General features: G+C 42.8%; 1 protein-coding gene across 2 annotated transcripts in view; it reads left to right on the forward strand.

The window, feature by feature from the left end:
- nhsl2 (NHS-like 2) overlaps positions 1 to 26,470 on the forward strand; it is a 118,120-nt gene that overhangs the window by 24,505 nt on the left and 67,145 nt on the right. Inside the window, exon 1 of one of the 2 annotated variants that reach the window (XM_069172186.1) lies at positions 20,270 to 20,926. The exons of the other annotated variant lie outside the window; for it this stretch is intronic. Within the exon in view, the coding sequence (XP_069028287.1) occupies positions 20,848 to 20,926 (79 nt within the window). The 5' untranslated portion in view covers positions 20,270 to 20,847. Of the gene's footprint in view, positions 1 to 20,269; positions 20,927 to 26,470 lie in introns of those variants that run through there. 2 annotated transcript variants of the gene reach the window in all.

Raw genomic sequence — 26,470 nt, forward strand, 5'->3', positions numbered from 1 at the left:
TGCAGTTTCCTTGTGTGTGTGTCCTCAGGCAGCTGAAGTGTTTACAGGGAGAAGGGGATGATGATGAAGGAGGGAGTGGGCTGCGGCTTATAGAGAGAGGCAGAAGGGAATTATGGGAGGCTCCCCCGCAGGAGGGGAAACCATGAAGTGAAGTAAAAACAAAATCGAAGAAAGTAAAAGATGTGAAGTGGAGTTACGAAAAGTCAGAGGGAGACAGAAACGACGGAGGTGCACAACTGAGAACAAAATAAAATGAAGAAATAGGAGGAAGGAGGGAAAAAAATGAGTAGAAGATGTGAAAGAAGAAAGGAAAATGGAAGTAGGGCCAATTAAACGCAAAGTAAAGAAAAAAAATCAACTACTTGTAAGAAAAGTTTTTAAGAGTGATGCACGGAGGACAGAAAACAATAGTAAGAAGTAATAAAAAATCATTAAAAGTGTCTTGGACTCTCCAATACATATTGTTTAGTTCAATTTAATTCAAAGACTTCAAACTCATAAGTTGCACTTTGCAATGAAATTCTTTCTCTACAGTCTCTGCAATGTTATGACTTGTTTGTTCAGCCCTGGTGGCAACCCAGTTCTAAAAACAATACTAAGAAGTAATAAAAAATCATTAAAAATGAGACAAACCACCCAAAATACAATGAAACTAAATTAGCGTCATACCTAATAATCGTATGAAAGGTGGAGTTGTGTGGCGAGCTGCAGACCTCCGGACCGCGACGCTGACATTACCGAGTTATCCACAGAGGTCATCTGTAACTCAACACAACACAGAGACGCATTATTCCTCTCAACCTTCATTCTCCTCCGTCCTTTTCCCGCGTTGACTGACATCAAATCACTTATTTGAACTGAAACCATGACGATGAGGCACGTCGTGCGTCTCCCCGATGTGAACGGGTCGGTTTACAGCGATTAACCTGCAAATAGTTAGAAAAGTTTGAGCATTTAGTTCTGACATTTTCACTGTCTGCTCTAATATTGTAATTTTCTGAGTCAGCAATCAAATTTAAACTCATTTGTGGCATTGACTACATCAACTCCTTTGCACGCTGTCATTAAAGCAAAAGGGGGGCCATAACAAATATATCCAGAAATTGATTAACATTTTGTTCAGACAAAGTTTATTATGAATTGTTTGTTGTTTCAAAATGAATGCAGAATAAAAGTGGTCTCAGACTTTTGAAGCCTCGATTTATGTTTGACTGAAAACGACCGTTTTGTCTGTATCTCGGTGGTTCTGCTCTCATTATTCTGCGACATGTACGTTCAGTTACGGTCAGCGTCCGACCCTCTGAGCCGCCACTGAGTTTCACACAGTGACGGTTTTAAATTTCTCAGAGTGAAATCTGAAATGTGATTGGCAGATAATCTCGAGTCTAAATATTGGAAGCTTTGATGAGAAGTTTTTCACTTTGCAGTTTAAAGTAAACATTGATTGAAGCTGGAGTCTTCACTCATTATTCAAACAGCTCATTCACACGTCAAGAGTAACGTCAGTTTTTGTCGGAGATGCCAGATTTATTTTCTTCTTTTTCCTCCTCGTCCCATCACTTTCTGTCTCGCTCTGACAAGACCACAACAAACGGCCTTCATCTCCGTGTGCTTCCTCTGGTCACCGGACGTATCCGCACAGAAGCTGCTGTAATGGCCTGTTAACGCGTATCTCCCTCTCCTATCTGCCCCTCCTTTCTCTCCGTCCGACTCTCATCTGTTTCTACTTAAACATGTCAGATCTCACTTTTCTCCAGAACCCCCTTCGTGTCCCTTCGAACCGGCGGCAACCGTGTCTGCATCGCCGATTAGTCGCTGGATTGGTTTTAAACAAGCAGATTTTTTTTTTTATGACGTCTTCATCTGCATCTCCTTTTACACCTTTTTATCAAACTACAGTGAGGTGAGCGAGGAGGAGGTGGTGTTTGTGTGTGTGTGTGTGTGTGTGTGTGTGTGTGTGTGTGTGTGTGTGTGTGTGTGTGTGTGTGTGTGTGTGTGTGAGCTTGTATAAACAGCTCCAATAAGGGAACCTTCCTCCTCCTTCTTTTTCTCTCTCTGTTTGACTCCCCGTCTTCCCTCCAGCACCTCCAACCTCCTCACAGTATTGTCAGGAAATGGCTCCTGCGACCGGAGTGCTGAGAACATACAGAGGGAGACAGTGTATTTTCATTTTACCGGGATCTCATTACACCAGGTGGGGTATCGTCTGACCCCGTTAGGAAACCGTGAGAACTCGCCAGCGAGGCACAGGAGAGACGCAGAGAGAGGACTACCCGGAGGACTGAGGCTGAAACACTGAGAGGAAATTAGAAAATACTAAAATATATAAATAAATGAAGTTAAAAACGGGACAAAATGAAAACATTGATGTCCAATCCCTTCAGTGACATATGTAGGAAACTGGCCTACAGTTTAAAGTAACTGCTGACCTTTGACCTCAGACTTCTGTGGTCAGCCACTGTGATGACTTTTGGGTTTTGGACTTGTCATTGTGAGGACATGTGTGATTTTGCACAAGAAATAAATCTCATGACTAAGTTGAATAAAGTATGAACCATTAGAAATGAGGAGATTCTGATCTGCTTTGATGCTGCAGTGAATAAAGTGCTCTTCACCGACTGTTGAACTTCTTGGCTGTCGTGCTGCTGAAACGTCACGCGATTTATTTTTGACTTGAAGAAAAAGACTGAGTGAGTTTGGAGGAGGGAGAAAGGAAGGGAACGAGAGGCCGGCGATGAAAGATGGAAGAGACGAAGCGACGGAAGCCGTTATTTAGTAATGTCACGAGGAGTGATGCAAGGACGGCGACAGAAAGTGGGAGAGCGAAAGAGAGAGAGAGAGAGAGGGAGAGAGAAAGAGAGAGAGAAAAAGAGAGAGAGAGCGGAGGAGAGGAAGTGATGGCAGAGTGACATCAGAGTGAAAAGAGGACAGAGAGAGAGAAAAGCAGGCGTCCTAGTCCTTCAGACCTCTCCGTCCCTCCGGGGAGCAGAAAGAGTCTGGCTTGAGTTAGCCATGCAGAAGAAGACGACACACACACACACACACACACACACACACACACACACACACACACACACACACACACACACACACACACACACACACAGAACCAATCCATCACTCCCCTCCCACCCCAACACTCATCCTCCTCTCCTCCCTTCTCACTCCATTCGGTATCTGAAAGGAAAGACGGTACATTTACTGTCCCTTTCTGTCCATCTCTTTGTCCAGCTGTCTTTTTTTTTGTGTGTGTTTTGTTTGCAGCACGGTCGAGTTGAACTGCTCTCAGGTATGTGGGAGGGTGAGGTGGGTGAGGTGGGTGAGGGGGTGGGTGACGGGGGGTGGGGAGGGATCTGTTTTAGCATTAAAGCTGGTCTCCTTCTGCTCGTCTTTGTACCTGTCTGTCTCTCTCTCGTCGGATGTGTCGGGTATTTGCGTGGATTTAGAGTCTCGATGGTCTTAAGCGTGACAAGAGAAGGTGTTTAAAAGTTATCCAGCGGTGGAGAGGCAACGTCAAACGCTAATTTTCTTATTTTCTATCTCTTTAAGAGCAGACGGCCGGTTCTCAACCAATATCCTGACATTAATATCCAGATCTGACCTTTCTAATGTGTGGCTGACTTCAGGCAGCTCACAGTAACGGGCTGCTTCGTGACGGATGACAGTGATCGGTCTGTGATCTGAGTTTGGCTCTGGTGAGGTTAGGAAATGGGTTTGGTGTTGGTCTGGGATCAGGTTTTTAGCAAGGTTTGGTCCGGCTTGTGTCGTACCAGGATTGGGTTTAGGGGTGGACAGACTGGGATCAGATGGGGCTCAAATTAGGCTCGGATTAGGCTCAAATTAGGCTCGGATTAGGCTCGGATTAGGCTCGGATAGGGTTCAGATCCGGTTGAATGAAGTTTTGGATGACTTAAAGTCAGGCCAAGAATTTGTGTTTAGGTAAGACTTGAGCTGGGTAAGGTTTAAGATAAGAATTAGGTTTGTGTCAAGCTTGGATTTAATGAGTCTGGATAGATCTTTGTGTGGAGGTCAAACCGACTGGGGTCAAATCAGGCTTCAGTCGGCCTGGAGCTTGTTAAACGTATTTATTGTTCGGTATCTTCAGCATCTACGCTTCTTTCGCTACCATTGTAAAAAGATTGACTCGGTACCGAAGTATTGATTCCGGTGACGTCCCTTCTTGTCTTCTTCTTGTCGGCTGGTATGTTGTGATGCTTTCTTCACCGACTGCTGCTGACTAAGACGTGTGTACCTCCTTCTCAGGATCTGTTTCATTTGTCTAAATCTTGTGGTTTTAAAGTACAACAGGAAATCGATTTTCTATTTTTCTTTTTTAACAGATTCAAATCTGTGGCTTTGAACAAATGGAGCTTTATCTTGGACTCTCCAATACATATTGTTTAGTTCAATTTAATTCAAAGACTTCAAATTCACAAGTTGCACTCTGCAATGAAATTCTTTCTCTACAGTCTCTGCAATGTCATGACTTGTTTGTTTGGCCCTGGTGGCAACCCAGTTCTTCCTTTGATGTTTATTTCACACAAACTACAAAACATGAAAGTCAAGGTTTTCTTCGAAAAATCAATCAAAACCAGAAAACAGAGATTTATTGAATTGGAAATGCTGCAGATTTAGTTTCTGTTGCTACAATTTGCAGCCTTCAGCAACTGTCCTCGACATTTTGCACCTATTATCTCGGATGTTGAGTGTATTACAAAGAAAGGAAGCATGTAAACAAATATATAAATCTAAAAGTCAGAGATATGCTGAAATAATGACCTCCTCTGATCACGATCTTTTTCTTCTGTGTTTAAGATCATCTCCCTTCAGCCTCCATCACTGTGTTGCTGTGTATCAGCGAAGACTTGTGATCTTCATTGCCGTGACATAAATGTGTCACTCTACAATCCTTAACTCAAAGGCACATTGTGCACACAGACACACAAACAGAAACACACACAACCAGAAACACACAACCAGAAACACACACAACCAGAGACACACGCAACCAGAGACACACGCAACCAGAGACACACACAACCAGAAACACACGCAACCAGAGACACACGCAACCAGAGACACACGCAACCAGAGACACACACAACCAGAAACACACACAACCAGAAACACACGCAACCAGAGACACACGCAACCAGAGACACACAACCAGAGACACACACAACCAGAGACACACACAACCAGAGACACACACAACCAGAAACACACACAACCAGAAACACACACAACCAGAGACACACAACCAGAAACACACACAACCAGAGACACACAACCAGAAACACACACAACCAGAAACACACACAACCAGAGACACACAACCAGAAACACACAACCAGAAACACACAACCAGAAACACACACAACCAGAGACACACACAACCAGAGACACACACAACCAGAGACATACACAACCAGAAACACACAACCAGAAACACACACAGGGTATCGGCACTCTTCAGATTCGTCTTCTACGCAAATGCTGCAAAATGTCCGTCTCATGGTTTTGTGCGTTTGCGCGGTTGTTCAACGCTGCTTCTGCGTTGTGTGTCTGCGAGTGTTTCACAATGTACTTATGTGGAAAGACGGCCGTTTGGAGCGAAAGCAGAAATCCCAGAGGAGAACGGCGTCAGATCTCTCTGTTGCCGTATGTTTCAAAGTTCAGAAAACCTTTTCCTGATTCTGGTTGGCTCGACTTAGTTGAAAATCTTTCCGCTGGAGCAGGCAGTCAGAGCACGATCTCTTTATTCACCGAGAAGAATAAATTCAGATTGAGAGCAGCCGAGACACGGCAATAAAAGTAATACTTGCACATACTGATTTAAAGGCTGCAAAAACTCAGGATCTCCCATGTTGTGTGCAGTCGGCCGAGAGCTGCTTCCAATACTCAACACCATCCTGTGGAAGTATTTGTAGCTGCTGCTGACGGTCAAAAGATGCAGTTTCATTCTCTTTGATGAACACATCTACATTTATTTCATGTCCAAAGTGCCTTCATGAACCTCAGCGGTAGACCACCAGAGAGAAATTGTGCACCATAAACAAACATTTCTAGTTAATGTTGAGTGGTAAATGCAACGTCAGCGATCTAGCATTCGCTCTTAAGGCAAAAGTTTACTGCATTTGATGTTAACACTGTTGTCAAACTAGTGTGGAAAAATATGCCCCTCCCCTTTTTGTTTTCTACACATTTTTTGGGCTAATTCAGCTCGCTAGCTTGCTGAATGTTATGAATAGTGCCCACAAATTTTAACATCTTTTTGTAAGCTAAAACACAAGATTTGATTAGTGATTCTGTTGATTATGTGCAACCATATTTGCAGTGTAATGGTGGAAAGACTGCTAACTTAAAGCTATAAATTGTACAACAATATACTTATGTAGCAAAAAAAACCAACTAAAAGTATGTTTGGTACAACAGGCCATTTATGCTCAATATGCAGTGAATGTGCATCCCTTTAGTAAAATGTGCATTTTTCCTTCCTGTATAGTTCCTCTGGCTCCTCGGTCACATTTAGCTTCGTTTGTGCTCGTGTACCGGTCGTCCTGTGATTTGACTTTCTGTGGAGGGTGAACTTGTGATAAAGCTGCTTGTAATTATTATGTCACTTTTAGCTTGCTGGTTCTCTAAGACGCCCTATTCTTTCTTTTTTCTTTTTTTTCTTTTTCTGTGCTTGAAGGTATTTTGTTATTTAAGTGTAGATTTGTGTCCCATCAGTGTGCCTCAGTACCTCCCGAAGAGATCGGGGCCAATTTCACAGCCAAGGATTAAGCTTCATCCCTGACGAAACTCATTTTTTCCCCCCAATGGAAACCTCCATTGAGACAGAAAATTACACTCAGACTTGTAGCAGCATTTATGTCGCCCACACACAAATATACACACACTCCTTCATAAATTGTGACAATGACTCATTATCCTTCAGCTTCGCCCTGCAGCAAATTTTACTTGGAAAGTTTTAAGTGTTCAAAACAGCTGAAATACTTCTGTGTTAATGAGACCTCCCCCCCCCACATATAAAAAAATAATCTCAGAGAACATCTCGGGATGACAAAGTGTACATGAATAATAAATACGTTTCAGAAGACAATAAAAACAACAACGTGCACACGCGCAGCCCGGACGGTGGCACCGTTTCCCCCAAAACGAATCCGTGTTGCTCTGGACGTCTTCATCTTCCTTTCGTTCCAGAGTTCAGCTGAGAACTTCTTGTCCCTGGCGTCTGACCGCAGCGTGTCCAGCAGCATTAGGTTATCTGCTCTCCGGGGATTAACCGATTTTCACTGGGCCGGAGGAATGTGTGAGAGCCGAGCAGCTCTGGATCAGACTGCGCTCACCCTGCCTGAGGGGCCAGAGGATCTTAACAGTGGGCGAGTTTACATTAATGCACATTAGTATTCAGGACATAAGTCTCAACCCTGCAAAGATCTTTAGGATGTGGAGTACATGGAGAGATCGCTGACCTAACAATCGATATACAGTACGTCTTGTACATGTCTATTTAGTTTCTGAAGGAATTGAAAACTTATTTTCACATTTCCTTAAGCAGTGAGTGAACAGGTTTCTCAATATTTTTAATATCTGAATCAAAATATGATGACATTTAAGGAATTTTGTCAGGTGGAGAAGAACTCGTAAACCCTAGTCGTTGATATTGTCACATCCCATTTTTATAACCTGGATAGGTTTTTTGGGGGTCTCTGGTTTAACAGGACAAGTTTGGATCAATACAATATGCCCATTTGAATTGGTTATTTTGTTATTTGGTGAATTTGCAGCATGTTTTTGTTGTCAGCCAGAAGTTCATCTCGTTAGATCACAAGATCTGTAACCAAAAATCAAGACCGATTGAAGAAGATAGCCTCTGGAATAATCTTAGACACTCACCATATCTCTTTTCCCCTGAAGCCCCGGGCTGTTATGAATGTTTTATTTCAGCTGAAAAACATCCTCAAATTCAGTCAGTAACAGCTCCAAAAATTTAAAGCAAAAAATGGACAAAGTTGAAACAAAACACTCGGGAGAATAAGTATTTGTGTTCATTTCTGCCGAATCAAAACTAGAGTAAAGAACAGCTGTGTAACAATGAGTCAGTGAACACAGATGTTATTGAACCCTTCTTACAAAATATCAACTGCATCTCTACCAAATTGAATTCAACAGAAACAAAGCACAACAAATGCTGCATACATTTTTTAGTCATCGTAGTACCAGGCAGTTTCTCTGTTGAAATGGTGCATCTTGGAAATAGAGAGGGTGTTCTTGTGCAGTAAAGTGTAATTTATCTCAGACAAGGATGCTGATTTGGCCTCAGTCTCCTCGTGCAGCCCCGTCAGATTACTAAACCACATACAGCCCAATGGTTTTCATCAAATTTAGTGTGATGTGGTTTCCCACGCTTCTCATCTGTGCCTGTGGTGATGTCATCAACCACCACCAGCAGCAGCAGCAGCAGCAGTGCATCTCACAGTGATGACATCATTTGTTATCGTTGCTGAGGGGCTCCTCAAGGGGAAGTCTTCGGGGTGTATGTCGGAGAGATTTCGTGCAGCATCAAATGTCGTGACACAGTCGGGGAAAGAAAAGTGTTTTGGTCATATTTGGATGCTGACTTCATGCTCATCTATTGGCAGCGTTACGTTTGAGCTTTAGAAAACGACCTTCTTTTTGAACCAAGTTTATAACCTTTAGATTTAATGCCTTTCAATAAAAAAAAAAACGGTTTGTAATTTCTGCATTCCAGTTTCAACCAGTAATAGCAGTAAATGTCTTGAGGTTTCTGTAGCTGAACGAGTTTCAGATTCTTTGTGAAAGGCTTGTTATTACAACGTCTCAAATGGCCTTAACCCTTAAATTATCTATTACATGAGAAACATTTGCTTCCAGTCCTGCATTGATTTTTGGAGCATTTTAAATGTCCCACTGTGGTTTGTCTTTCAGCATCTCTCCAGGGTCTTCTTGGTGAAAATGTTTTCATTTTACCAACCTAAAACTTTGTTTAACATTGTTCCATATTTATAATTCCCTTATGGTGAGTAGATATTTCTTTATTTCGAATGTTGCACAGTTTATTTTGGTACAAAATCCCTCGAATAAACAATTGTGACCTGGAACAAACGCGGCCACAGACTTGGCCTCGTCGTGTCTTGGAATGACTTTCCTGGTGTATTTGTATTGTTCTTTGGCTTCGAGGGGAGCTAAATGTTTAACCACCAACTAACAACTCTGATTATTTGATTAAGGGACTACGGGGCAAGACAGCAGGAGGCAAATGAAATTAAACAGCATAATAGAGCAGAACTAAATACCAAAACACAGGGTCGGCCTAATCCTCCCTCAGCACAACAATGTGGAGCTGGAGGAGGAATGTGCGGCGCTTTGTGAGTGTGTGTTGTCGTACTTCTTCACATTGAAGGATATAAAATAGCTGCCAAGAATGAAATCCCTTTGAAAACAAGGTGTTTTCTTCTTCAGCTTATTAAAACTCTGACACAAGGTTAAGAAACTGTCTTTTAAAGACCTTTATTTTCTCAGCTGCCCAAGACCCCAAAGTTGCAAAAAATACCAATTATTCTAGGCTAGATTACAGTTACCATTAGATATTAATAAAGTGATGAAGGGTCCTTGCAGCAAATTAGTAAATGTGCTGAATTTGAGTTAATTCCCCCAATTTTTGGGACTCTTGGATACCTTTGGTTATAATTCAACAAAACACCCAGCTTTCTACCCCAGTTCTTCACGTCGAACTTACTTTATGCACCACTGAGCTTTATTTAGTGTCGCCTGGGGCTCCGGAGAAGTTGTGCCATCATGCAGAACATATACCCTGATGGTGTCTGATGTCCTCACGGTTATTTTGGCCTGGGCTTGGAGAGTTTAATAACAAACTTGAAGTGCAAATCATAGACTGTATGTAAAAGTGTTCGTAGCTTCCGTGTTTGTAAAATGTGGCCAATGTGAAAGCGCATTAAACTGCAATACCACTGAGTGGTCACTAGAGGTTGGCTCCAAAAAGGCTCCATAGACTCCCATTCAACATGTCTCATGAAAGTCAATTAAGTTTTTCCTGTTATTTTGGTGTTGTTAGCTAAAGTCACTCCTTATTATTTTTCTGATGGTGCATCTGAAAATATTCCCTCATTCATTCGAAAATAAACCCAAAAAAGCAGTGTTTTGGGGGGGCGTATCTGTTGTGTTCTGTACCTGTGGTACAGTCAGGTTTCCACTATCGGTGGGCGGGACGTTACGTCGTCAGGTTTCCAATCAGATTATTCAGATCCACCGCTGGCTCCTCCCCCAGTTCGTCCAAATTTGGTCACTTCCTGCTCCAAACGGCTCCGCACTAGCAAAGATGGCGACGGCTAAAATCTGAACTCAAGGCTTCGCGACGTCACTGTTGGTTGCATTGCATTATGGGAAGTGTAGGATCCAGAGAGCTGACAGCTAATAGTCAGCTGTATTTCGGAGTGCCCGTGTGTCTCTGCTTACTAGAAAGTCTCCACGAGTTGTTTTTCATTGCATGTTGAATCAAATAGAAACAACTGACAGCCTTAAAAGAGTTAGACGTGTCACTGGTACGTTAAACCGTACTGTACTCTCTGAATCCCGTGTAATGCCGTGTGAAGGTGAACAAAGCATATGAAGCGTCTTACTGTGCTCAGATGTAGTTGTTGCATCAGTGCACCGGCGGTGCCTTCAGGGTGTTACAGCTTCAGGTGGATGAGGGAGCGTTGTGAATTGAGCTTTTAGTTTTTGTACATCCTCATTCTGACTTGTTTGTTTATTCCCAAACTGCCTCATCAGTGTTTCTCTCCTTAACCCCTCTTTCTATTTATATTCCTTCCCTTCCTCCCCCTCGTAATTTCTGTCCTCTTCTTCTGCTTTCTGCCTGTGGATGTGGATAGTAAGATGCGAGCCCGACACAGACGATGATGGACGGATGAATAAATGCATCTCCTGGGGCGACAGAAAGAGAGGAAAGTGTAGAAAAACACTGGGTAAAAAGAGCTAGATGGTTGGATTTGGGAGAGCAGAAGATAACAGGACGATGATGGAGGTGTAGAAACAAGAAAATGGAGGAGCTGAAATGGAGGCAAAATATAGAGAGATGTGGATAAGTAGAGAGACATGAAATGATGTCTAAAATTTTCCCCCTGCCATCACCACGACCATATTATCTGTCCCAAACCAGAGTTATATAACTAGATTGGGGTTCTGAGCCAGACATTTTCTTATGTAACCCCACTCTCTCACACCACACTGTGACAACAGATGAATTTTTTAGTTCTGGTAATAATTGAAGGGTTTTATTACAGTTATAGTCAAAAACGATTCTCTAGATTTCTCTAAGAATCACAAAAAAAAAAGCGTAGCTTTAGCTAAAGTCCCTTCAGTCCATTCAAAAATAATTCCACCATTAATTAGATAATAGCCATCAAAAAGCTGTATTTTTTGTGGAGGATTTAGGGGAATCTATTGACAGATATTTTACATAAAGACCCCAATTATGTTTTTATTGGTGTAACTGTGAAACTGAGAATCCTGTTTTTATTACTTCAGAAGGAGATCTTCATATCATAGGGAGTGGTTCCTCGTTCATGTTGCACCACCATGTTTCTACAGTAGCCCAGAGGCTGCGCTGTCTTTAGAGATTTTCTCTTTTCTTTTTTTTAGTGTTGCAGCTGTCGTAGTTTGTCTTCTAGCTTTTGGAAGAAGAGGGTGATGCGAAGGCTGCTCAGTTGGTTGCAATCTGCAGCCTCGCCACTAGATGCCACTAAATCCTACACACTGCTCCTTTAATCCTTCACCCCATAGCAGAAAAAAACAAGGGGAATTAAAATCATCCAACAATCTTAAAATTAGTTTTTGCTCCTTTACCATTTTTGCCATTCAAGATAAGGTTAAATTGAATCTACAATGTAAAAATCAAACCTTAAAATACAAAAAAATTGTTTTGACGTTTCAAGTGATTTTTTAAAAGGTTTTTGTAAAGTTTTGTTTCGTTAATTGTCGCGAACGAGAAGCTACAATATAATGCTTCTGTCACATCAGGTCATCTTGTATCATCTCATGTAATATCATAATGACAAAATGTTCCACCAGTGAAAAGCACCGTTGTCTTGTGAGATAAAGGAGGAGATAAATAAAAACACAGGACCACTAATATATTTTAATGCCTCCCACATTTCCTTATCAACCTCCTAACAGTAGTCTGTCTCTATGGGGGGGTGGATTAGGAGATTAGCAGCACCCCTACAGCGCACATACACACACACACACACACACACACACACACACACACACACACACACACACACACACACACACACAGAAATATACACACACGTGCATGAGAATTAATGCAAATTTACTTCCATGGAGGGATTAATAGAAGCTTAAGACTGCAGGTGACGGTGGTCGGCTCCCAGCTCCCTGTCAGAGTAAGCTGCTAAAGAGGAAGATATTGGGACAATATGTTGTACTTGAGCTGTTAAATGATGACTGGCCACAGTGTGAGCAGGATGAAGCACTGAGGGAGACGCTCCTGAAATGTATTTGTCTTTAAACCTATTCAGAGTCACTCAAAACTGGTGGTCGTTGGTGTTTACAATACACCGAGATGGAAAAACGGCAGGATGTTCCGAATGTTAGGACAGTACAAGACATTAAAGTGGGCCAACACGGCACCATCCCAGTAACGGGTTACCTCCACCCACAGTCGCTTTGATCCAGTAATCCGACAGTGACATGAAGAGGAAGACACTCACCAGCGTTTGGCTCGAAACGCTGGCTGTTGGAACAAATCTCACGCCACCAAAAGAGGAAGCCCCTCTTGAGAATTAATTTTTTTAATTAAACACACATTTTTTGGGGGCCTTTTACAAAACATCCGTTCAAGACAAAGAAAATCTTCAAAAACTTCTGAATTTAGAGGCTGTCCTCACCTATTTTTTTTGTGTTTCCTTTAATGTGTCACCGTCGCCATATTGGTTTAAATTTTCTTACTGTTCTCAATGTGCTGCCTCCTACTTTTCTCCACCCAACACACACACACACACACACACACACACACACACACACACCTACAACTATGACTCATGCACTGTTCATGTCTTCATTGTTATCAGATTCATAACAGGTTCATTTAAAAAGTAACACAAGCAGAAAATTGATTCAGGATGAAGGGAGATGTGTGTGTGTGTGTGTGTGTGTGTGTGTGTGTGTGTGTGTGTGTGTGTGTGTGTGTGTGTGTGTCCAGTCCCTGTGCTGGATCACGGTGTAATCTCAGTCGTTCTCCTGGCTTACTCTCTGTGGGCACAAACACACCCTCTTTTTTGTGTATCCGAGTATAATCTGTGTCAGTCCTGTCAGAGTCCTCACTCAGCGGGGATCATTAAAGAGCATTTAATTACCCATAATCCACCCCGGGGCCAGATGTCTGCTCTGTTGAAGTGGTCCGAAATCGTGTGTCGGTATTTGCCTTTTATTCCTCCTGAATTTTGTGTTTTTCATCCCTTTTTCATTTCTTCTCCTCCTTTCTTTCATCCTTTGTGGAGAGTTTGCAAACTAGTTTTTGTTTTTGTCTTTGCCTCTTTCTCTCTCTGTTTGTTCCTCGGCCCACTAATCCCTCCCTCTCTCCGCCTCACCGCCTCTCCTCTCGGTTCACACTCACTTGTATCCAGAGGGACTCCAGAGTTGACTTGTTGCAGCCGTCAGAAACGAAACTTTAGTCCCAGCGTGCTGTTCGGTCGACTGTAAGGTACGGTAACAATCTGTCAGCATGCATGCGTGTGTGTGTGGAGTCACGCTTACACTGTTTCATTTGAGTCTTGTTTGCAGACGGCTGAAATGTCTGCAGAAGCAACGACTTTGAGCTCTGTTAGCTGCTCGTTTGGTGATAAAATAGGTTTTATTGCTTTGTTTTATTCTTTTTTGTTTCATTACAGTCAAATTTGCTTCATGTTACCTGGTAACAGAGGAAAATATTTGAATTTCCTGAAGTGATGAATTCCCGCTGCTGTTTTTTTTAGACTTCAACCTGACAGCTAAATAACCAAACAGTACTTGAGGATGATTTCCATTTTTTTTAACTGAAATTTAGTGTAATTATATGTGTCACAGAATAGAGATTAGTTTTGCAGCAAAATAAATTCAATTCAATGAAATCATCACAAACTAGCAGTTAAGTGTGTTGAGCAAAGTATGTCTGGAGAAACTTTTAATTGCAAGACAATATTGAGACTCAAAATTGGGTTCAAATCACAGATTAATTTAGTATAGTGTGTTGGTTCTTGTTTGGTAGCCAAAGCATTTCACCAACTAGCCCAGCAAGTAGTCATCAAACCACCAACACCACTACTTTAGCAAGATGGAGCGTGTCGTGCCACTTTCTGCTGTGATGCTTAGATCCCAAAGAGGCTGCAGTAAATAAAGTGTCCAACGGACACACTGAAGATTTATTGACAATTAAGAACAAAATTCAAATTCGGTCTGAAGTTGGAATTAACCGAGTTCAGCTGAACCGCTTCTGTGTCGCCACCAACAAGCAGAAACGTGTCAGTTGATGATTTCTGGGAGAAAGAAGTTGCCAAAATTCAACATGCGATGCTTCCTTTTACAACTTCTGACACGAAGACACAACATCGTGACAGCAAACTCAAAAGGTTTCTGAACTTTTTTCAGCCTCAGCAAGGAGTCCACTGGGTTTCTTTTTGTAATCCTTGAATAACCTCGACACCTCTGTGAGCTTCCCAGACTTGTAGCAGCTCAAGTGGAAAATACAGCTTCTCTGGTCAGAATGAGTTTCGAGCGTTCAGAAAATAAATGAGAATGCACATAAAACAAGGATTCATTCTTTTGGAGGAATCAACCAGGTTTGCTTGCACGTTTTAACCCCTTTTAATGCTACCAGTTACATAATTTATGTCTTGCTTTGAATAGGAAATATCTGTCAAGCAGAAGGAAACAAAAGGAAAGAAAAGCAGGGAGAGCTGTTGTTTGTCTTGTTTTGATCCTCCTCAAAGCGACCACTTGCTTATTATGAGAGCGTTTGGTTTGGCCTGCGCTGCATTGTTTGCGTGTTAGCTCAAGATTAGGCCGAGAACAAGATAAAGGCAGTAAATATTACCGGTGTTTGAATGAGATTTGGACGGCGAAAGAGAAAAGAGAAATTCTGATTTCTTCCGAACTCATGAGAGATCTGAAGGGATGACGAAGGGGGAGCCAGATCTTGTGGTCATCCTCATGTGAATACGATATGAAAAAGAAGGCAAGAGGCCAAAAGGAAAGAAGAGTGGGAATGTGAAATGTTCTCATCTTGTTTGGCTTTTTTCGGATAAGACGGATACGGCAAGAAAGAGCCGCATGATGAAAGTGGATGCAGAGAGATTGGAGAGGCTGAAAACGGTGAAAAAGGGAGACAAAGTGGTTCAAAGACAAAGGGACAGAGTGTGAGATAAAATGAGCTGTCAGCAGAAGACGGAGCCTGAAACAGGGAGAACGGGAGCAAAACGTTATTCACGATGACGGCTGACAAGATGCGGCCGCCGATGTGAAATCGATGTCGTCGACTTAACAAGATGTTCTGAAAAACGGCCGGCAAAAAGAAAAACGGCAAATCAGCAAGAAAGAGGAAGCGAGTCGTTCTCTAACGGTGCTCCGTCCCCCCTCCGGGCCTCGCCGCCGTTACGTAAGCGGCTGGAAAACGAATGAGCAAAAAAGCTAAAAGCGATCTATGTGGGAGGCCCAGGGATGAACCTGGATTAGTGGTGGTTTAGGGATATTTGTAATAGGGAGTCCCAGCAGATTTCACTGGGCAAATATATTTCTCATATGATGGGGGAACATTAACGGCTAACAAAGAGAACAAGATACTAAATCCAGCTCCAGTGTTGCTGCGCCTCCATTCGTACTTCGTGTTGAGTTTTCAGTTTGACGTCCCTCTTTTTCAAAGACTAATGTCATATTTTCTGAAGTTCAAAGGTCAGTTAATGTCCTGCGCTGCACAGATCCCTGAAGCACAATGCGTTTAATTTAAAAAAAAAAAAAAAAAAATAAGGCCATAATGATGCTGATAAAGTGGAAAATAATCTATTAAAATGTTCCTGTGGAGACGGGAGATGAGCTGTGAAGTCATTTCTCTTCGTTTTACTGCTCAGGCTGCAAACGGGAAATGTGTGAGATGCTGACATATCAAAATTGCAGATTTTATTTAGGTTTCATCAAATAAAACCTGCAAAAACATAACTGGAAATAATTCCCAAGTCATGAATTAAAGGACATTTTATCATTACTAACTTAAACATCTTAAATATCTGGAATAAACACATGTTGCTTGATGACGTAATGAATAAATAAAGACTAAAGGTGACAGATTTGGCCCATCACTGCCCTAATTAATAATTAATAACTAATAAACAAATATTTTAACACTCTTCCAGACAATAATTCACCGAGTTTTCACCCCAGCACTAAATATAGTCGTGCGATATTCGTTGTCTCGACAGCTGATGCAGCTCTCCGGCGCCTTTTCCTACCAGCTGTTTATCAGGAAGTGCGATGGAGCAGAGAAAAAGAGGAGAGGTGACAGAAGCCAGAGCAGGACTGGAGGAGGAAGAGGAGGAGGAGGAAGGACGAAGCAGATTCATGAGGCAGTAGGTTCTCATTATAACGGATCAATGAGGTCACATAGAGACAGTGTTGTACAGTGTGCATGAATTTCTGTCGTGTTTAACCGCCTCAGAACCACAACTGTAACTTTAAATATGTCGAGTGCCATTATTGATGCTGTAAAAGAAAATGAAATAAATTAGAAACAAGTAAATGGGCATAAAGAGGAAAGACAAAGTGTATAGTAGAGGCAGAAAACAGGAGTCCTACGGTGATGAAGACGAAGATGGAGAGATGGGAGATGAAGAGTTTTGGGATGTAAAAGGACGAGACGGGAGCAGAGACGGCCTGCGGTGCTCTCTACTGTCTCATCCTGCCAAATGGACACGACTTACAGCCTGTGTGTGTGTGTGTGTGTGTGTGTGTGTGTGTGTGTGTGTGTGTGTGTGTGTGTGTGTGTGTGTGTGTGTGTGTGTGTGCTTGATGGCAACCTGACGCAGTCGAGTAATGCATTTTATTTAGCTCATGTCTTCTTTCATCCATTTGATATAAGACCGGTTGACCAACCCAATAACGCAGCGACAGTTGGCAGAAAGTAGAACCTGATTTATTAAGGCTCAGTCTGTTATGAATTTATTCCTTGTTTAGCCGCTCAGTAAAACATTCATGAACATGCGACAAAACAGTTACTTATTTACACGTCCAGCAGCTACGATAAAACATTATTATTAATTTAGAGTTCCTCCGGCTGAATCTAAGTCCAATGTTCACTCACTTGTAGCTCTGTTTTGGTCTCCACCAGCTCCCAAAAGGAAATAAGTAGCTTTGTAGCTGCTAAAGCTGGAGTTTCTTTACTGATAACAGCTGCCTGGTGCGACTGATAAGGACACCATGATGGTCGTGTGCACCGTGTGCTTGCCGTTGAAGTGGGTAAGTTGTAAGAACACTGTTGCTAGGCAACGTGGACGGCGTCTAGAAGCCACAGAGACTACCAATTTAGCAAGCTAACAGGGATATCATGATACAATAAATGCAAAGTCACAGAGGGAAAAGATGAGGCCGTTGGGAAGATCAAAATTTTTCTCAGATGTAGGCTATTATCTAAGTTATGAAGACAAACTTTACGCGACTAAAATTACAATATATTATCTTAACATCCAAGGAAAAACTAACTTCTATGGCCATTTCTGTAAACGTCAGCAAACACGTGACAACTCCAAACCTTGAGGCTCATGTCACGAATTGAAGAAGAAAATTACAGAAAGTGCTTGTTTTAAAAATGTTCAGTGGCTCCAATGAGCTCGCGGGGAAAGTTTATTTGAATTTTGAGTGTTTTAAAGTTTTAAAGTGCAGCTGTGGGAATATCAAATGAGAGGCAGCATTGTGAGGTCGACATTGTACATTTTTTTGGGACAGATTCATATCCACTGATGTGTCTTGAGTGGGAAATGAATTTGTAATGAACGCCTTTAATAGCTTGTGTGGGTGTCTCGGTGACCTTGTCTAACCTCGTCGGTTATCAATGCATTTAAAGCCGACCGTGTGTGTGTGTGTGTGTGTGTGTGTGTGTGTGTGTGTGTGTGTGTGTGTGTGTGTGTGTCGCCCGCGGTTTACCAGACGTATGTGTTGACTCGATAAAGGGAGGGAAGAAGTGAGGAGGACAAGGAGGAGGGATGGAATAATAAGGAGGGAGAGATGGAATAACAAAAAGAGGAATCCTCTCCTCTCCTCATTTGGTATTCTCCCCATTTCTTCTCCTTCACTCCTTCATCCTCTCAATCTCATTCCCCGTGCCGTTCACTTCACTTTCCATTCCTCTACCTCCGTCTGGACCCAGCCAGTCTCACCGTCTTCATTTATTCATTTTCTCTGTGTGCCACAACACATTTCTCCTCTTTCCTCAATCTCTTTCCACCTCCTTTCCTCTCCTGCACCCTCCCTCCCCCACCCACCCTCCACTACTCTCCGCATTCACGCCAAATGGTCGAAAGTTTGTGGACACTTGACCTTGTTTTTTGGATACTTCGAGGCGTCGTGTTCACAACGAGAAGCAGCAACATCTTTATTCTGAAGCAACAGCCGCTAAAAAGTGGAACCAAATCTCAAATACCTGAGGCCATGAGCAATAATTCATAAAAAACATGATTAAAATTACACTAACAGTATGTTTCCTCTCTAATAAACTCGGTGCTGTCTCATTTCCTGTCCACCAGGTGTGCATTAGATGACATGAAAAGTGCAGTGAGCTTCTTTATCACCCTCAAACTACTGTAAGTAAGGTTGGTGAGCAAATGTTGAAGATTAGATTTGATTTCTGTAACTTTATTTATTATTATTTGAATCACATCTGTTGGTAGAATGAAGGATTTCTGACCTAAAAAAAAAACCTCCTCTAAATACCTGATTTAAGAATTGTCCTTGAAGAATTTAATTTTTTTTTATTTTTTTATTTTTTAAATTTTGATGTATTTAAGTTTGCTGACTTGGAGGGGGGGGGGGTAAGATTTAATTAGTACTTATGCAGTTTTCTACATTTTTATTTAGTAAGTAAGATTGATTAACATATGAATTTTGTTGTAGATGAAAATATTTGATTGGTTTTAATCATTTTTGAATATTATTTGTTATATAATGCCAGAAGAAGAATGCTTCACCGGCTGAATCTTTGCTGAGGTGCTCAAACTATCGATGAGCTTAAACTAGGTAGAAGAGATCGTTGTTTATTTAGTTTAAAAAGTAGAACAGTATTTTCAACTCATAAAACAATAAGCTGGTCCTTCAGTTTATCAGAATTTTTTTGAATTTAAAATCACCAAATTTGGAGATAGCCTACGTGGTTTCAAGGGACAGAAAGAGTATGAACATTTTTATTTTGAAAAGTAAAGTGAAACTTGTCAGACAAATGTCGTGAAGATTTAAATCTGAAATGTCGCACAGTAGAAATATAAAGTTGTGTGAAATAAAAACACTTAAGCAAGGTACAAGTACCTCAAATTTGTACTTCAGTACAGTACTTGAGTAAATGTACTGAGTTAACTGGAAACCGATCCCACTGTAATCCCTGACACTATAAAGCACACCTGTGCACACCGGCTGGTTTAGACTCCACCTCATGGGAATTGTAGTTTTTACGAGACAGAATGTATATTATATATATTATATAGTATAATAAATGTCTGAAAATATGATACATATTTTTTTTTTTATTGGTTTTCTGAATTTTTGTGCGAAACTTGATCAATTCTATCATTATAAAGCAGACAAAATAGCCAAAAGTATGTGGACAGCAGTGTGAGGACTGAGGTGTCCACATGCATTTGGCCACGTAGTCTCTGTTTTCCGGTCACATACAGTAGCCGATCATGGACCGATTCATCTCCTTCTCCCTCTCCGTGCCAACCCCTCCTCCTTTCTTTCTTATTTCTCGCTCTGCCTCCTTCGCTCCTTACCCCATCATCATCATCATCATCATCACCATCATCATCGTCGTCTGTCTCTCTCCCTCTCTCTTCCTCCTTCAAACTCTCTCTCTCCCCGTCTTCGGCTTCTGATTGGCTGCGTTCTGCCTGGCTCTTTATGAATTGAACAGCAGCGGCTGGATTCGACTGGCTGGGAGCTAATCAACACAACGGACGCTCTCGCTCTCTCTCACTCTCTCTCTCTCTCACTCACTCACACACACACACTCTCAAATATACGCACATGCTCACCGGCAACAGTCAAACCTCTCACTGAAACAGCTGCTTACACACACTTTCTCTCACACACACCGGCACGCAGCCTGCTTTGTCAACAGCTCACGTAGCGCGGTGCACTCACCCGACACACACACACACTTCTTTCTCTCTCTCTCGCGTGTTCACTCTCATCTGCAATCACACACGCACACACACACACACACGCACACACACACACACACACACACACACACACACACACACACACACACACACACACACACACATCACCGACATGCAGTCACACACTCCGGGATGCAGGCGGCTTCGGTGATGCTGTGACGCTCCGTCCTTCCCACTCACTCACTCACACACACACACACACACACACACACACACACACACACACACACACACACTTCACTCGTCTTGCACATGCTTTAACACCGGGGTCGCACACACACAGCCTCTCCGTCAGTCCGTCCGTCCGTCCGTCCGTCAGTGTGTGTGTGTGTGTGTGTGTGTGTGTTGGTGGCATGAGGCGGTGATGTTTTGGGACAGGAAGAATAGTATGGGCAATTCCCAACGACGGCCCAAAGGAAGACACAGACCCAAATCGGCAACAGGTACTTTATCCTTCTGTCTGTTGTTGCTTTTTTTTGTATTCTTCTCTCCCTGCACACACACACACACACACACACACACACACACACACACACACACACACACACACACACACACACACACACACACACACACACACACACCTGCCGACTTGCATGTCACATCCATGCATCCCTCTTTTTTTTTGCACTCGTCTATTCCGGCATCTCTTCCCTGCGTCTATGTGCACACACATGCACTTCATTTGTCAGCCTGTTCATCTCTCTGCTCACAATTACCTTCATTTTCCAAACCGATTTCTGCACCCCTGCCTCTAAAATTGTCCATCCATCCTTTCGCCTTTTCCTCCTTTCAAAGCTGAGCTGACTTCCTTCCATTTCTCCACCTCGTCTCAACACTGAATTGTATTTTCTGGCATTTTATCTTCGAGCAAATTCTCCATAATCGGGTCCACACATCCCTCTTTTCATCCCTCCATAGACTCATTCCTTCATTCTTCTTTTCCTACATTCACACATTCATTCAAAGGAATTATCACTTTCTCGCAGAACTTTGCCATCATTTATTCAAACTGTTCCCATCTCATTATCTTTTGTCTTTTTATTGATCTTCCTTCTTCCTTCTCATCCCTCCATCCACCTTTTCACCCATTCATCCATCCTTCACTCGATCTTTGCCATCCAACATCACCCACGCTTGTGAGCCTCCATTCGTTCTATATCTATTCATCTCGTATTGTGTCGGCATCCGGGCCGTCGTTCCGTCCATTTATCTCCTCATTTCTTCGTCCATAATGACGCCGATCAATCTGTTCAGTTTCCATCCATTTATCATTTTATTCACTGATTGATATACATTGTCTGGTGTTCTTTTGCAACCCAGGACATTTTCTATGTCCATTATTTTCTGTCCCGCTCTTAAAAATGTCTGATTGTCTGATATTGTTGTGCCTCGAAGCGATGCAGCCCCGCTTCCACCCGACCGTCCATTAATCTCCTCTTCCAGTTTCCCATGTCTGGGTTGCCAGGTTGGAATGAACTGGGTCAATTGGTCGTTTGCCTCTTGGTGTGTGACTGGGATGAGAAACTGTGTGTGTGTTGTTGTGTGTGTGTGTGTGTGGTTGCACTTTTGTGTGTTGGTTTTGCAGCTGAAAGTGTGTGTGCAAATATTTTTCATACATTCTGCATTTCCACCACCACATGCTGCAGTCTCGTGCATGCAGCAGGTATATATATATAAATATATATAATATGTGTATATATATATATATATATATATATATATATATATATATTATATATGTGTGTGTGTGTGTGTGTGTGTGTGTGTGTGTGTGTGTGTGCATGCTGCACTGCCTTCGTCCTGCGCGGCTGGATGGGATTACTAGTGGGCTCTTTAATTATCTCTGAGGGGCGAGCGAGCGAGAGAGCGAGCTGGAGATAGTGTCCAGGAGAGAGAGAGAGAGAGAGAGAAGACGACAGCCCTTGTAAATCTGCCCCCCTTACTTGCTTCAATAAAGGAGATGAGGAAGAGGAGGGGAAGAAGAGGATGGCGAAAGAGAGATAGAGAAAGTGGGGCCAACGGGAGGTGAGGAAGAGGAGGAAGATAATGGAAAATAGATGGATAAGCAATTTTTTTTTGGAGAGATGGAGATGGACGAGGGACAAGCAGAGAGGAGGGAGGAAGGAGGGGTGAGGAAGAGGAAGAGGAGGAGGATGTTGCATTAAAAAACACACTTGCAAAGTGTTGGTGTCATGCTGCAGAGCTGCACCGTGCACACAGAGCCATCTGAGAGTAAACACACCCATACGCTCACTCACACTCTGTGCACATGAGAACAGCGTGTCTGTGTGTGTGTGTTAGCTGTAACACAAACCGACAGCCTGCACACACACACACACACACACACACACACACACACACACACACACACCTGCTCTGCTGCAATAATCAGTTCAAGACGTTCCCCCGACTCGTTTGACCTTGACGTTTCATCGGCGCTCGAGGCTCATTCAACAGCGACGGTCGCCTCGCTGTCACCAGGTGCTGCATTACTCCGTGATTTACCGTGATTACCGCCGCGACGACGATACGGTCGGGGACATGAGGCGTAATTGATGCTTAATGGGCAGAAGAAGGAGGAGGTGCATTTGTCACAAAAGACGGAGACGGAGCTCAGCAGAAAAAACCCCGGCAGCGTCAGGTCTGTTTGTGAAGCGACTGAAACGACTTGCGTTGACCTGCAGGAACCTTCTGAGGGTTTGTTAACGGTCACCGAAGCAGACCGGAGTATTGTGACGTCGTTGTGACGCAGGAGAACCTCACAGCGAGGAGGTCGGGGTCGATGATTGGGTCAACAACGTGTTTGACGTCAGAGACACCCGTGCTGTGTTCAAAATGACATACTTCCAACAAATAGTGCTCTCATGTGTTCGGACTCTTACTTGTGTAGCGCAGGAAGTTTTGACAGAGTTGTGTTGTTTCAATCTGCACACTGACAGGAAATGACCTCATCATGTGAACACATCAGCCGCCAAAATATCTGCAGCTTTAATTATTTTACCCAGAAATAAACGTGTTTTTGTGTTTGACACTCAATAAACACACTGATGAAACACTTCTGTGAGGTGTTCAGGAGCAGCTGAGGCTTCTTCAGACATCTTTTGAAAACCTTTACGTCGGTGGCCCCGCCCCCTTTCCTCTACGTAGCCAAGATGGCGACCGTTTAGGGTGGAAAGTGTTCCAGTGTTTCACACTTCTTTTTTTTCGTCCGTTTTGAGTTCATCATCTTGGTACTTGTAGTGCACTGCATGTTTCTGCACTCAAAATAGAGAGTTTTAGTACACAAAGTACAACATCTGGATCACGGCACTGGTCAAGGGTCCAAGTTGGTCATGTGACCAGTCGTTCTGGGACATAAAGCAGGTGTGGAGAAGACAGTAAGATATCTTTGAATCCAGAAAGAAGGACTAATCGTGATTTTCCATCTGAGAAATTCTTGGTCTAAAATCGGTCCCGGATGCCAAGATGGCAGATCGAATGTTATAGTTATAGCAAACTTTTAGCACCCTATCGCAGATATTTTCTTCAATCGAACTGAGTAACATTTGACAGTTATGGATATTGTGCAGACATAGATTAGTATGTGCAGGATGCATAAATGTTTTTCTTTGCAATCTGGATATGAGAAGAAACATATTTGGGCTGACAGTCTGAACAAAGCTTTACTCAAATTGTTTTGTCACCAAATACTTTCTAAGAACTTGTTTTTGTTTTCCTTCTTGGAACAAGAAAGATTCCTGCAAAATGAACACATTTGAAATCTGTTTCTTTTTTTTGTATCCAAACTTATTTTGGTGCACTGCGCTGCCAAGAGATCAGCTGTCAATCAAAGTGTGTGGGCGGGTCTGTGATTCCTTCCTTTGAGCCCGTTCAGCTGTTACTTCTCACATTAGCTGCCAGTTTCTTTTCCTTCTTGTTCGTTTTCCTTTTATGTCTTCTTCTGTTTGTTGGAAGCAGAACTTCAAATAAATCTCCTCCTCTAACAAAGACTGAGATTTCTTTGAAAAATGTATTTGTCTGATCATCTGATTGATCAGTCCACCTCTTCTTCTTTCTTAATTTGTTTCTGCTCTGTTTCTTTCAATGCATAGACATTTCCTACGTTTTTCTTTTTTATCTTTCTTTAGTCCTTCATATCTTCTTTTTTTTTTTTTACCTGAGATCTGACTAGCTACTAAATACTAGCCCAATTTTTGTTTCAGTCCAACAGTTGTGGGATGTTGCAGGAGAATTTGGGGGTCTGTTTTGTGTTTGAGGGTAAGGATAGTGGAATAGTAACTATTTCTGCTTGTTAAATGCTTCATGAATTTGGAAAAACTACCACAAATGTTCTTGTATAATTTGAAAAACCCACAGACTGTCTATAAAACTGGACGCCAGAGAGTGCCACTGCGGGTTGGTTCCAAAAAGCCTTCGGCTCCATAGACTACCATTGAAATTCTCGTATTAAATTCTCAGTCAATAAAATTTACGAGTCGTTTCGGTGTCATTATTAGCCTCAAAAAGCCATGATTTTTGGGGCGGCATGTCTGTTTGATTGACAGGACTGTAATGCAGTCAGGTGACAGCTATCGGTGGGTGGGACAGAGTATCGTCAGGTTTCCAATCAGATCGAGTCAGATCCACCGCTCGCTCCTCCCCCAGCTCGTCCAAATATGGTCACTTCCTGCTCCAAACCGCTTCGAACTAGCAAAGATGGCGCCGGCCAAAACCTGAACTCGAGGCTTCATAACGTTCACAAACCAACCGGTGACATATTAGAGACCAAAAGCCGTGATTTTAACTAATAAGTCGATCCTGAGCTGAATCTTTGGAGGGATTTCATGATACCTTTTTGTCGTGTCCCATCACCTCTCTCCTGATGTTCTAGCGTCACTCTTTTTTTTTCCCTCGTCATGCCGACACATGAACAGTGATTGTTGATTTTCCACATGATGCGTGTGTCTCCTCTCCTCTGCTCTGCTGCTATGCAACCATCACCCCGCTGATCAGCCGACAACACTCCTCCTTTGTTCCTGTTTTTGTGCTCAACGGCACCACAAATATGTTTGTCTTTTTCGCTGCTTTGCATGAAATCTGTCATTATTTGTTCTTTTTTCATTTGCGTGCTCACGCCGAGAGGCGCGGCCGACCACGCAGTCACACGCCGAAGAGGTTCATTCATATATTTTCACATCGATGATGTCATTTTCAGCACAGCCAGCACCCTGCAGCAAGAGAGAGGAAGAGAGGGAGGGAAGGAGGGAAGGAGAAGGGGTGTGTGTGGAGATAATTGGATGTAGGTGAGGAGGAGGAGGGTTTGGAGGAAGTAATTGAGAGATCTGAGGCGAGATGAGAGAGAGAGAGAGAGAGAGAGCGGTGTGAGACGAGAGATGTGAACGATAAAGAGGAAGAGGAGGCATGGAGGCATGAAGAGGAAGAGAGACAAAGAAAGCAGCAGCAGAAGAAGAAGAGAGGGAGAAGGAATGGGAGGAGACAGGAAACAGCGCCTGGGAGTGTGTGTGGCCCCCCTCTCTGAGCCCGCTGTTGCCACGGCAACCGTACAGGTGTTAAAGCAGGTCAATTGAATGCCGGTCAGTGCTCTGCCAGCGACCAATGAGCACGTGTGTGTGTGTGTGTGTGTGTGTGTGTGTGTGTGTGTGTGTGTGTGTGTGTGTGTGTGTGTGTGTGTGTGTGTGTGTGTGGATGCATTCCCCGGTTTGTCCATTCATTAACAACAGAGTGTGTCTCGCCTACTGATCTGTTTGCCGCATGGTGGGCGTGTCATTTCGTTTAGGGACACACACACACACACACACACACACACACACACACACACACACACACACACACACACACACACACACATGCTGTCACTACTGTAATCGCTTTGTGCGATCCAGTGACTGTTTTATTAATTTATTTTCCACATAAAAACTGAGAATCTTCACTTTAATCATTTACAGATTTATGATCCACATAATATACTTTCGTCCCTTTCAACT

This window comes from Embiotoca jacksoni, unplaced genomic scaffold, assembly GCF_022577435.1.
Source record: "Embiotoca jacksoni isolate LCO1_2020_lvr unplaced genomic scaffold, fEmbJac1.0.p SCAF_51, whole genome shotgun sequence".
Classification (NCBI taxonomy): Eukaryota; Metazoa; Chordata; class Actinopteri; family Embiotocidae; genus Embiotoca; species Embiotoca jacksoni.